At 42.2% G+C, this 13,070-nt stretch overlaps 5 protein-coding genes across 5 annotated transcripts; 3 read left to right on the top strand and 2 right to left on the bottom strand.

Moving 5' to 3' along the window:
* Positions 1-657: 657 nt before the first annotated feature.
* EAF01_002889 (uncharacterized protein) lies at positions 658-2,504 on the top strand (the record flags this gene model as incomplete). Its single annotated transcript, XM_038911143.1, has 3 exons — positions 658-698; positions 806-2,195; positions 2,244-2,504. 3 exons carry the CDS (start codon positions 658-660, stop codon positions 2,502-2,504), a joined length of 1,692 nt encoding a protein of 563 aa, XP_038774065.1.
* A 710-nt stretch (positions 2,505-3,214) lies between these two features.
* On the top strand, positions 3,215-4,572 carry EAF01_002890 (uncharacterized protein; the record flags this gene model as incomplete). Its single annotated transcript, XM_038911144.1, has 4 exons — positions 3,215-3,256; positions 3,450-3,552; positions 3,740-3,889; positions 3,989-4,572. The coding sequence occupies 4 exons, from the start codon at positions 3,215-3,217 to the stop codon at positions 4,570-4,572; spliced, it is 879 nt and encodes a 292-aa protein (XP_038774066.1).
* A 3,312-nt stretch (positions 4,573-7,884) lies between these two features.
* On the top strand, positions 7,885-9,649 carry EAF01_002891 (uncharacterized protein; the record flags this gene model as incomplete). The annotated part of the gene is made up of 5 exons (XM_038911145.1): positions 7,885-8,018; positions 8,085-8,204; positions 8,258-8,364; positions 8,416-9,045; positions 9,075-9,649. 5 exons carry the CDS (start codon positions 7,885-7,887, stop codon positions 9,647-9,649), a joined length of 1,566 nt encoding a protein of 521 aa, XP_038774067.1.
* Positions 9,650-10,382: 733 nt separating this feature from the next.
* EAF01_002892 (uncharacterized protein) lies at positions 10,383-11,716 on the bottom strand (the record flags this gene model as incomplete). The annotated part of the gene is made up of 2 exons (XM_038911146.1): positions 10,383-11,468; positions 11,507-11,716. 2 exons carry the CDS (start codon positions 11,714-11,716, stop codon positions 10,383-10,385), a joined length of 1,296 nt encoding a protein of 431 aa, XP_038774068.1.
* A 421-nt stretch (positions 11,717-12,137) lies between these two features.
* EAF01_002893 (uncharacterized protein) lies at positions 12,138-12,995 on the bottom strand (the record flags this gene model as incomplete). The annotated part of the gene is made up of 2 exons (XM_038911147.1): positions 12,138-12,915; positions 12,963-12,995. The coding sequence occupies 2 exons, from the start codon at positions 12,993-12,995 to the stop codon at positions 12,661-12,663; spliced, it is 288 nt and encodes a 95-aa protein (XP_038774069.1). The 3' UTR covers positions 12,138-12,660.
* Between the last annotated feature and the right edge of the window lie 75 nt (positions 12,996-13,070).

Genomic DNA, 13,070 nt, shown 5'->3' on the forward strand with positions numbered 1-13,070 from the left:
ACCACACTACACCACTATACCACACTAAGGTTATACCACACTATACCACACTACCATATAAACTCAACATATTGAGATTCTACTTAATCACAGTTAATCTAACATATAACATATAAGCCTCACCCTATAAAATAAAATGAAAAAATAATCTCGAATATTTTCAATAAATCATTATTAAATCAATAATGAATATTTTATTTTAAAAATTAGACTTCTAACATAATTTAATATTAGAAATATATTCAAGTTAAAAAGGGCTTTCAATTTTAATTATATTAAATTTATATTAAAGGCTTCATATGTGTATAGTACGTAAATCGTTTAGACAAAAAAAAAAAAAGATCCGATTTTAATAAATCCGGTTGAGAGGGTGGATGATACGCTAGGTGATATGTAATACGATATACCACTTTTCCCCCGCAATATGCTTGTTTTCTAATTTGATACGGTTCATTCGAGCTAATTGTCCATATTAGGAATGTACTGCCGCTTATCTAGAGGGAGGGGTCCTTCCGTTCCAAGCCGGATATCAATGGCTTTAAAGTCCCCCGTCTAGCTATAAGCCAACATTCTTCATCGATTTCTCTTCCTATTCTCGTCTTTGATCTTGTAAATGCCCTCACACATTGGCGCAGTTTCTACTTGTTCACATTCAAAATGGTTTTCTTACTCGATTATTTCCAACACAGGAGAGATTGGTAAGTTGTCATCCCATTCTCATATCTTATCGTTATCAACATCACCTTGGGGCGAGAGAGGAAGTCTGGGGAATGCCAAGCATAGCAATATCTAACTTTCCATATAGTCACTTCAAACAAGCAGAACGAAGTCAACGAATACAAAACCTCACGAGTTATCACGGAGCATTTACAAATCCAGAAAGACAAGTTCTCTCGAAACCAATTGAAGAATTAGTCAAAGATGTTCACAACCAAGTCATTCAACCAATTGACATCCTACGAGCATACGGAAAAGCTGCACTCAAAGCTCATGCGAAAACAAATTGTGTAACGGAAGTTATGATTGGTGCTGCTGAAGGTTGGACTACAGATGGAAGTATCAATTTCAAGGGACCTTTAGCAGGTATTCCTATAAGTCTAAAAGATTCAATTGTAGTTGGTGGTTTCGATACAACCGTAGGATATAGTAGCAATGTTGGTAACAAGGTAGAGAAGGATGGAACCATGGTGAGGATATTGAAAGATGCTGGAGCCATTCCATATGTCAAGACAAATCTTCCAATTACATTACTAAGTTTCGAATCAACGAACGATCTCTGGGGACGATGCACAAATCCTCATAATAACAAATATTCGCCAGGTGGATCTACAGGTGGTGAATCGGCTTTGTTAGCAGCTGGTGGTGGAAGAATTGGAATTGGTTCAGATGTTGCTGGATCAGTTAGAGTTCCGGCTCATTTCTCGGGAATCTATAGTTTGAGATGCTCAACTGGAAGATGGCCAAAGAACGGTATGTGCACAAGTATGCCAGGTCAAGAAGGTATTCCTAGTGTGTTTAGTCCCATGACAAGAACTTTGGAAGATCTTTCATATTTCACAAAGTCCATGATTGGTATGCAACCATGGAAGTATGATCATAGTGTTCATCCTATTCCATGGAGAAAGGAAGCATGGAAGGACTTTAGCGAAAAGAAGAAGTTTAGAGTTGGTGTACTAAGAACTGATGGCGTCGTGGATCCAAGTCCCGCTTGTATGAGAGCTTTGGATGAAGTGGTGGCTGTACTGGAAGAAGATGGCCACGAAGTCTATGATGTTAATCCACCATCTCCATATGAAGCTCTCTATCTTGGCTCACAACTTCTCAACGCCGATGGTTGCAAGACATTCAAATCATTCTTCAGAACTGGCGAATGGGAAGATCCAGGAGCAAAAGCAATGAGTTTTCTCATGTCATTACCAAGCCCTTTCAAATGGATGTATTGGGCCTGGGTCAAATATGTCAGAAGAGATGATATATGGGCTGGATTAATCAAAGAATGGCATGGGAAATCTGCTTATGAGCAATGGAAACTCGTCGCCAAGAGAGAAGCTTACAAAGCTAAATTCCATGCTTGGTGGGAAGAAGAAGTGAAACTCGACTTCATGATTACTCCACCAAACGCCACACCAGCAGTACCTCACGATGGAATGAGAGATGCAGTTAGCAGTTGTGGTTATACTTTCTTATTCAACTTGGTGAGTTTATTGTTTAAATCCCTTGAAATCTCCAGCTAACAAAAATAGCTCGACTACACTGCAGGTATCATGCCTATTACCCATGTCGATAAAGAACTCGATCAACTCCCATCCAACTTCTCCCTTAAATCTCTGAATGGTGTCGCGTACGGTGCTTATAAGCATTACGACGCAAATGCTATGCATAGACTTCCGGTGGCAATACAAGTGGTGGGTCAAAGATTGGAAGAGGAAAAGGTTCTCGCTATTATGCATAGGATTGAAGATTTACTGGATGAGGATAAATATGAACTTTTGGGTATCGATTAAGAAGGTAATCTTACATATGATGATTTGTTTTCAGGAGCGAAATCGGAGTTGGGAGGCAGGTCATTGAATATTGAGCATGTTTTTGATACGGTAGTGAGATTTAGCCGATAGAATATATCAATATCTAAAATACCCTTCAAAACTAGTACGTTAGCATGAATATAAAATTCGAAAGCTGTGAATGGTCGTAGCATGTATGACCCAAAAGGGGTAGATAACTTGAAGCGCGATCGGAGACACTTTCATATATTGAGAATTTCTTCCAAATCAGATTAATCCCTGAGTCTACTCAGTTTCGCGTTTTACATCGTAAACATAAGCAGGAAAGCGCAATGGTGAATTGGGTTACGAACGTTCGCTTCTGTCCCCTATCTCGCATCGCGCCGACATCGGAGGTGAACATCTGAACCTCAACTTTACATTTGGTGTCATCTCGTGGGAGGGCTAATACTATATAAGAGGTCAGATAACTACACCCAATTCGAAAATTCGACAGTTCGATTTTACTCAGTGATTGTTACCTGTTGTTCATCGTTACTGGATTTCTTGATATCGATGTTCTAATTCTTTTCGAATAGACCTATTTTTGAATCGCCACGACGTCCACGACTACAGTTATAGCTGCAGCTACAATCACGACCTGAACTCAAAAATAGTGATCTTTATTTCGAGATTCAAGTTTAGAGATATCGTTTCTCTGATCGATAATTATGGAAATGGTTAAGAATCGAGAAGATCACTGGTCTGCTTCGGTATTATTCCCTCTTATTTATTTGCCCCTCCCTTCTTTTTCGGTCCAACTTTTCTTGATATTCTTTCTCTCTTCTTCTCTTCCTTATACATACAAACTGAATGGTGGAGATTGGAAGCGGAGTGGGAGAATGAGAAGGAAACATATCCATGGGGGGATGAAGATTAGAAGTTTAAGCTAACATGCATGAAAAGGCATATCAAAACTCCGCTTCTTTTGTTCCAAAGCTTGCGGGGAAGGTTTTGAGTTGGTTGGATGTGCAGAGTAATGATGTGATTTTGGACATTGGGTGTGGTGGTTAGTTATTTTCTGAAACTTTTTACTTCTCGGAGGATATTCAATGGTGAGGTGGATGTATTGGATTAGGCTACTTCTTCTCTCGGTACTCGTACTCGGGAGATGAGTAGGAAGGGGACGAGGAAAGAGAACGAGACGAAATGAAGGAAATTGAGAACTAATACACTAACTTTGTTCGCCTATATAGATGGAATCATCCCCGTTCAAATCGCACACACGCTTTCCAGAGGCTCGGGAAGTATCCACGGAATTGACAGTTCGGAAGGTATGATTGCTGCTGCTCAAAAGGCTGCTGTGGCAGAGGGTGAAGCGATTTCAGGAATTTGTACATTCCAAGGTATATATTTCCATTCCCATTATCACGTCCATTCTTCAATCCATCCATCCACCCTCGTATTCTCCCACCCCAAACTTACACTCCTTTAACACCACCTAGTTCTCGACGCATCGTCTCCCCAAGATCTCTCCACCCTCTCATCCCAAATCTACACCAAGATTTTCTCCAACGCCGCACTCCACTGGATTCTCCGCCCCGAAGCCACCCGTAAACAGTTCTTCACAGAAATCAAAAGACTTCTCAAACCCAACGGGGTTTTGGTCTTCGAAATGGGAGGTATGGGTAACGTAGCCGAGATGCGCACCGCGTTGTTGAGTGTTGTTGGGCGTCGCTGTGAGGGGGGTCTAAAGAGGGCGAGAGAGGTAGATCCGTGGTTTTTTCCGGATGAGGTGTGGATGAGGAGTGTGTTTGCTTCTCCTTCGGATGTAAATGAAGATGGAGAAGGAGAATGGGAGATTGAAAAATTGGAAAGAGAATACAGGGCTACACCGACAGATAAGGGGGGAATAGAAGGCTGGGTGAAGTTGATGGGGAAACAGTTTTTTGATATTCTTGGGAATGGGGAAGAGAGGGAGGAGGCAGAAAAAGAGGTTTGTGAGGTGTTGGAAAGTGTGTGTAGGAGTCCGGGGGGTGGAGATTGGATTGGGTATGTGAGGTTGAGGGGGATGATTAGGAGGGTTTAGGGGATTGAGTTTCGAGCTTAGGGCTTAGTGAGAGAGGATGCTTGAATTTTGGAGTTGGTTGAATATTTGATGGGAGAGTAAATAATAGGTAAAGGGTCTGGAGAATTGATTCCTGTCTCTGATTTGCTAGTTTTAGCTCGGTTTCAGTGGGAAAAGAAATGCACGTCTACAAATCTTTCCCGAAAGAAATTTCTCTGCAAATATAGAAATACTCAACAAACATGCATTTTGAAATCCATGAATACGTATAATACCTACTCCTGCAATCTTTATCCCCATGTATTTTCACGCTTCTACTCGGAGCTAATTCACCAGATCAGAACCACATTTTTGTTAAAAGGTAGAGCGAATTCTACATTAACTAGTGGGCGAAATGAGTATGCGGGATTTTTGCTTCAATATCGCATCATCGCCATCACCTTTCCATTAATTTCATTCTTCTTGCCATTATTTCCAAAGAACACTCGACAACATATTGTCACCAAGTTGTTTCATATTATCACATTTCATCCCATGACATCTTGTCGTCTCTTCTTTCTCCCTTTAGATTACCGAGCTCTCAAATTGTTAGTTAGGTGAGTATAGAATACAGCAGGGAATTTAGATACGGATTCCCTGACTCAATTATAGGTTCGCATTGTAGACTGATTCCATCCGAGAGAGGTTAATAGGGACCAACGAGAGAGAGGCAGTTTGAATATAAGGATAGCGCCAGGGAGATGGGGGGATATGACAAGCGAGGGGAGAAACTGGGTCAGGGACCAAACTACGCATAGTTGAGAGCACGAAGTAAAATTATACTCTGGTTGAGGAAAATTCTTTGGGCTCTTTTAAATTCTTGAATCAGTGTAAAAGAGAGGAGATTTTCCTTCCAGGACCAAAAGCTTACAGTCAAACCCACGGAAACATATGGAACAATTAAGCTCGCACCATAGATGATGTGCTGTCATTAATTTCCCATACTCACTTCTTTCAAAAAACTTGTGATTGTTCATTGGGGATCGATTCTTGCTCGCTGTTACTATACCATAATGGTAGGGGACTTGTTGCCGCGTGTATTGCTAGCCAGGAATGATTGTCGAATTAAAGTATACTTTTCGAGTATTGTTATTAAAGGCCTATATTTCTTTTTTATCATGACTCAAATTATTACCTATTCCTATTCATTTTGAGAAATTTCACATGCGAGAATCAATTTACGCTGCCAAACTCACTTTCTAGAGATATTCATCACACATTTCCTTACCAAATGTGTAAACATTGGAGTAAATATGGAAAAGGCCTGATTTCCCGCACCTCCCCGCAAACTGCAGATCAATCCTCTAGTTAAATGCTTCGATTGCTATTCGTACAATCCACATGAGACTTTGAGGGGACCTTTGCGTTCCTTTCGCGAGATGCTTATCATATCGCTTGATATGCGAGTTTAAATCTATGATGTCGATTAGGCCACTAGGCTTATCAATATTGATAGTACTTTGACAGCACATGAATCTTTCACTAAAATGGTTCGAGTTGCCTACTCTTAATAACATAAAGTGCCACGTAAAGCATCAAAACCGAGCCAAGTCATCCAACTTCTAACTCCCGTTGGCAATAGGGGGACTCTGATGTGAGCCGTCTAGCCAGCGGATTCTGAAATTCGCAGGGAAGAAGACAGCATCAACATGTCCTATACGAGCAGGAATCACTGTGAAATTCCCATTGTGCACTTCGTGAATCAACCTTATGCATGAGCTCTCAACCTACTTTACTGGCGTCACTGATCTCCATGCGGGGCAGCAATTCCATCTTCCATCTCCTCAATCTCCTCAATCTGACCTGGAGACTCCAGACTCCAGCGTCTTCGTTAATGTGGATGTTGTTAAGATTCCACGTGATGGTGGATCATATGCTGACGCGTACCCGCTTTAGCAATCTAAAGCCCGTTACCATAGATGGAAAAGTTGTCAGCGTTGTGATTCCAACAGGATGTCTAATCCGAGCTCCTATCGGGCCTTCTATTGCGCTTATTGACTCAAATTGTGGAAATCAAGGTTGGTTTATTGATTCATTGGAATTTGGGAGAGCTTTGTACTTGTAAGGCAAGGTAAGGTAAGCGGGTATCGGCACAAACACGGCGTCTCCAATTTGGGGTTCAGCGAGGTTGAAAGTCGGTTAAACATCGGTTATCACTCTTTGTTCCTAGAAAATGGGGGTTTCCAGACTGTTCAGTATCGTTTCGACATCCGAGTCGGCTTTAGCAAGGAGTTTGGCTCATAAAAAGGGGATTTTTGGAAAGATTTCATTTCGATATAAGGATAACAATTGCTTTGGTAAATGTGTCTTGTTGTATACCCCTTGTCTCCTCCTTAGGCGTGGCCATTGGGTGACTATTGACGTTGATTAGTTCGTATGGCTGTCAAACTGTGAGGATGCTCGGAGATCCATCCTAGAATCCCGCTGTTTGTTGGGACCTAGAAAAGTTGATTGAAACAATTGAGAAACTTATTGATGATCGCGCTTATTTATCTGATGTCGTTGAAGGCCAAGAATCCAAGCAAAGCTTGACGATATTCGCATGGTGAGCAGCGCCCCAGTTGACGGGTGGCTTGTAAAACCAGCTTGACTCCTCACTGATCGCACTATGGCACTATAATCCTTGCATATAGTTTGTTCCGTAGCCTTGGCACATGATGCAGTGGTAGAATCCTAGTTGAGACTTATCATTTCTCGGGGTGGCGCGCGCGAGTTTCCAATTCAGAAATAGAAGAATAGTTTAGAATTGGAGAAATGAGAGAGTACAGAACTTCCGGTCTAATTGGGATGCAAGGAATCGGAATATTCAAGAGTGGCTTAAGCTGCAGATTGCTTCATGTCAAATGGCAACCCGAGCTCCTGGCACCGAACCCTGGGGGGAAGTTGTAAAAAGGAAATAATGAGAATCGTCGTGTGCCATCCAGGCTTCCCCGAATGCTCTATGAGTTCTATCCATACATCTATAAGTCAAGAGTTGGGAATTAACGCGTAGCAAACCTTCCCAGAGCGTCCACTTTGAAGTGGGGAGAATCTTTTGCTGGAAGACTACTCTCGAGTTCATCTGTTATTTAGCAAATTCGCGTCTAAGCTTGATCGGGAACCCCCGCGGGAAAGGCCTTATCCTTGGATGTCCGTAGAAAGTTGGAAATACGCAGTATATATATGAAGTCTTCTTCATCTTCGTCTTCTTTTCACAGATTATCTTCATTTCATCTTCATCGGGCTCGGCCTCCCCTCATCTCACTCCTCCAATTGTACTCTCGTTTCATTTCTTCGCCGACGGTAATGGCCATCATGGCGGAAAAGGAGGCTCCAAGCCAGTCGCTTGTTGCTCGACAGGATGCAGCAAAAGCTCATGGTCTCATGGGCATGCTTAAGAATCCTTATGTGTTCTTGACATATTTATTCGCATTATTGGGTTGTGTGATGTATGGTTAGTACAAGCACCTTCATTCCCTATGACCAGCGAGCACTGGCTAACATTCGAATAACAGGTCACGACCAAGGAGTCATGTCCCCAGTCCTGGTTATGGGAAACTTCGAGACGAATTCTCAACTCTCACTTCATCGACACTTCAAGGATGGCTCGTTGCTTCCCTTGAACTTGGTGCCTGGTTCGGTGCTTTTTCAACGGATACCTCGCAGATAAAATCTCAAGAAAATACAGCATGATGGTTGCCGTTCTCATTTTCACACTCGGTACCGGTCTCCAAACTGGCGCTCAGAACCCATCATACTTCCTCGCAGGTCGTATCATCGGTGGTGTGGGTATTGGTATGTTCTCCATGGTCATTCCATTCTACTAAGCAGAAATTGCCCCTCCAGAACTTAGAGGATCTTTGGTATCACTTCAACAACTTTCCATTACCATCGGAACTACCATTGCTTTCTGGCTTGACTTTGGATTCTCCTTCTCTGATGAAAACAAATGTGAGCCAGAGGGCATTGCAGACCCATATCTCGCTGATGGCACCTACAATGCTGCTGCGAACCACGGACATCCTTGTACCGGTCAAAATCAAATTTCTTGGAGAGTCCCTTTGGCACTGCAATTGATTCCGGCATTGACCCTTTTTATTGGAATGTTCTTCTTCCCATTCTCTCCTAGATGGTTGATGTTGAAGCATCGTGAAGATGAGGCTATTGCATCTCTCTGCAAACTCAGACGTCTTGACGTCAATGATCCATTGTTACGAGCCGAGTTCCTCGAAATTAAGGCCGCCGTCACGTTCGACGAGGAAACCCAAGCGGTGCAAATTGGCGCTGGTGGGATGATGGCCCCATGGAAAGCATTATTCGTTCCTCATGTATTCAGGAGAATCTTCTTGGGTTGTGGTATAATGGTGTTTCAACAGTTCACTGGTATTAACGCCGTCTTGTACTGTGCCCCTCAGATTTTCGCAAGTTTTGGTTTCTCCAGCACTACCACCACTCTTCTCGCTACTGGAGTCACTGGTATCTTGCAAGTTCTCTTCATTTACTAGCTGTCTTGTACCTTGATAAATTCGGTCGCAAGACTTTCCTCATTGCTGGTGCCATCGGCATGTGTATCTGCCACATCGTTGTCGCTGCCGTCGGAGGTGTTTACGAAGACCAATGGAATCTCAATGAAGGCCTTGCTGTTACACAAGCATGGGTCGCCATCGTGTCCATTTGGTTATTCGCGGTCAATTTTGCCTACTCTTGGGGACCTGTCACATGGGTTCTTGCTCAAGAAATCTTCCCAGCCAGTGTTAGATCCCGTAGCGTCGTCCTTGTCGCATCTACTAACTGGATGTTCAACTTTATCATCGGCTTGACCACCAAAGACATGCTCGATTCTATGAAATATGGTACATACATCTTCTTTGCTGTATTTAGTGCCGGGGGTGGTTTCTTTATCGGGAAATTGTTCCCTGAGACTAAGGACAAGACATTGGAGGAACTCGATGTGTACTTCGGCGGTAGCATGGACAGTATCGCGGCTGCAGATAAAGCAATAATGCAAAGTATCAACGAGAGACTTGGTCTTGCTAAAGCCGAGAGCCTTGAAGATATCAAGCTGGACAACGAAGAATGATTGCTACAACTACTCATCAAGAATTGTAGATAAAGAAGTGGTGTGAGGTCACGTGTTGAATATGGGGTGTCTGGATCATAATTTTGATTCATTTTAACTTACTTGATATAATAATGATTAGCATTTATATTGAAATAATGACACGAGTTCCGATCAAAAAGAAATATTTCCCTATCTTGCGCTCGATAGCCTATATATCTTCTTGCGCAGTGTCTTCAGATATTTGCTCTTTAAGCTATCCGCTCCGCTCTTAGCTGTCCGCCAGGATTTTCTTTTCCCATGCGTACGAGACTATTTCAAATGGTCGTTAAACAGTTGCTGCACGCGAGTATCAACTTCAAGATCAGTGAGCCGTATAACACCCAAAGTGTTTAGATAGATCGTCGCGAATTCGGCCTGATCTGTTCTCGGTCCCATTGCGTCTCGCTCTTCGCTAGCAATATCTTGTTGCATTATGGCGATCACAATAGAGCAACAAGATGATAGACTAAGAGAGCAGTCAATTGAACTCATATTGACCATGCCACGAAAGATAATACACGTGGTAAGAATCTGATCTTGTTAATTCTTGTAAAAGAGTGACGACTGATGATCTCTTCGGTTGGGTTTCATGAAGCTTGCAAGTAGATATATAAGCTACCCTGTAAAATCAATGCAACAAGAACGTACAAATTCTAATTTGTACTATGATTCTACCTTGAACAGTCCAAATACACATGAGGGTAAGGAGAAGTCACCAGCTTCTTTCTTCTTCCGATTTTACAACTACCTTCGCTGTTGCAAGTGGATACCACTCCTGTTTGTGATTATCCGCGAAAGCCAATCCACCGAGATAAGTGTATGCAACAGTACCAGCTTCATCTGCGGGATATCCTCCTTCCTGACCCCATATCTCCATTGTGTTCAGTTCTTTCCTATCGCTGAATACTATTGGATCTCCGGGTTCTGGAAAATATATCTTGTAACTTTCAAGTGGCTCCGCTCTCAGAGTCTGACCGAAGATGAAGGCCTCTTTGCACATCATTAAAATTCTTTCCTCGATATGTTTATAATTTTTTTCCGGCAAAGGTCTCAAGAAGTATTCCAAATCTGCCGAAAGAACACCTATCCTCCTCTCTGAAACTCTCTTTCGAATCGATTTTCCACACCTGTAGGTCAGTTTTCTCCAATTATAGTAGTCAAGATTTTTGTGGATATCGCCTGCAGCGTCATTAGCAAGAACCAGTTTTACATTTGACACCATGTGGTCATCACCTTCAGAAGCATCCCGGATCTTCTTTTCAAAAGCTGCAAGTCCAGCTTCCATCTTTACGATACGATGATATTCTGGTTTAAACATATGCATTGGCCCAGACGACTCCATCAAGTTATATCTACTGACCATTCGACGCCATATGTGGAGATCCTTGTCCACCATTTCGACTTTCTTTCTTTGCAGTTCTATATTCTGATTCTTGAGTTCCTCAAGTTGAGTCTGTAATTCTTGCACATTTTGAGGAGGCTGATGAGCTTGTGCTTTCAAGTCATTACACTGAGCTTCCAGGTTCTCAACCTCAGCTTTCAATATTTCAATGTCTTTTTTGGCTTGAGCAAGATTTAATTCTGCTTGAACTTGACCGCTTTTGTCGGATACACTGGCCGTTTGGCGGCCGAAAGCTTTGAGTTCTTCTGATATCTTCTGGTAATTACTATCAAGGTCTTTGTATCGTTTTTGGGACTCAATCTTTTCATTTTCCAGAGCAACTGCTTCGGCCCGCAGAGTGATATTCATTAGTAATGAAGAAAAAAAAAATGCAATGTCCAAACCATAATTCAAAGGCTTCAAAACAAGTCATGCATGACTGGGATCGAACTTACTGGGACTTCACCATGTTGAGATAGCATTTTTTCAAGCTCGATTTGAGTCTGCTCGAGCATCTTACCCACCAGTTCTACAGCTTGTTGAACAGAGCCTCCATATTGAACATCTTGGCTGTCTTGGGCGCTGGAACTTCGGGATCTATTTTGAATATTGTGATTGCACTTTTGGGGAATTTGTAAAACTATACCTTGCCTAACTGAGCTCATGGTGTATATATTGAGGACACAAGCGTTGTGATCTGACTACCTTTGCTAATTTTGCGTTTATGAAATGGACTCCATATCATTCAATATCAAAGAAGCAGAGATTATTCTCTTTGCCAGTCTCGATATTATGCTAGCTAGTCCCTTATTACAGTGTTTATCCTTTTCCGTTTTCAGTACCTGAGCTCGTAAGGATTGAATCTTTGAAAATCCTTTGTCCATATGATGTTTTTTCCAACCGGCATCCGTCACATCACACCACATCAGATCTCCGATATTTTTATGTTTTGACAGAATTGATGAAGTTTCACGCAAGAAGACTACCATTTATTGTGTGTGAGGCTGTCCTCGACTGCCATGATAGTGAATAGAGGTATGATATGACAAGCTGAAAGTCATGGTATAAGATGGTGTATCAAACACTGCTCGAAGAAATAGTCGCCAAGTAGTAGCCTGGCCCCCACGTTGATCTTTCGAATCGTATGTCAAGGTCGGATGCATCAAAAATTAGTGGAGACATGGACAATGAAAAAGTGCAGTTTGATGACATACTCCCAGTATTTATTTATCTCGGATGTGTAATGATTTATTCTAAACCAAGCACCCTGCAAATATATTACCAAAAGTTTCAAATCAAATTTGAATTAATTATGCTTTTTGTAAAGTTGACAGGCGTTTTATGAGTTCATGAACTCGGCGTTGAAACCTCCAAACAAATGACAAAAAAAGTACCACGCAGAGTTCCTCATATCAACAATTTATTCCCTTGAGAAAGTAAACACCACAGTACGAATATCTAGATCGAATCCCTCTTTGGGCTTGAGTAGCCTCTGACTTGAAACTCAGTGATACTTCGCCTCAACACTACCCATGTTTTTGCCCTTGTACTCGAGTGAAAACGTCATAATGGCAGAGTTGATTGTCACTACCAACTCGAAATAAACATCTCAGCACGGGTTTCCAAGCCTATCAGTTTTCTTTCTGAAAGTCATTGGATCCACGCTTCTCAGTTCGACTTGCAGACTACAATTTACTTGCACCGACCGATCGGGGCGGATGGGCCCACTATTGAGTTCACAATGATCAAGATGTTCTTTGAACGCGAGATTCTCAACCGAGATGTTGTGGAGAGTTCGATAAAATGAGAAGCGGATCTTTTGTGGTCGCCTGAGACTGTCTCCGCGCTGTATGTACCAGGCCGTCTAGTCTTGTGAGTAGGCAATCAAAGCGAGAAGTTGTTCTGTCTTACACGTAGTGTTTTCCAGTTTCCGCATGTATCCATTCCATGAACTTGGGATAGCCTATATCTTCTGTGTCATGAGAGGCATGATGGGCTGACACCATAGTGTCGTGTCGC

Source organism: Botrytis porri (genome assembly GCF_014898465.1).
Source record: "Botrytis porri strain MUCL 3234 chromosome Unknown BPOR_003, whole genome shotgun sequence".
Lineage (NCBI taxonomy): Eukaryota > Fungi > Ascomycota > Leotiomycetes > Helotiales > Sclerotiniaceae > Botrytis > Botrytis porri.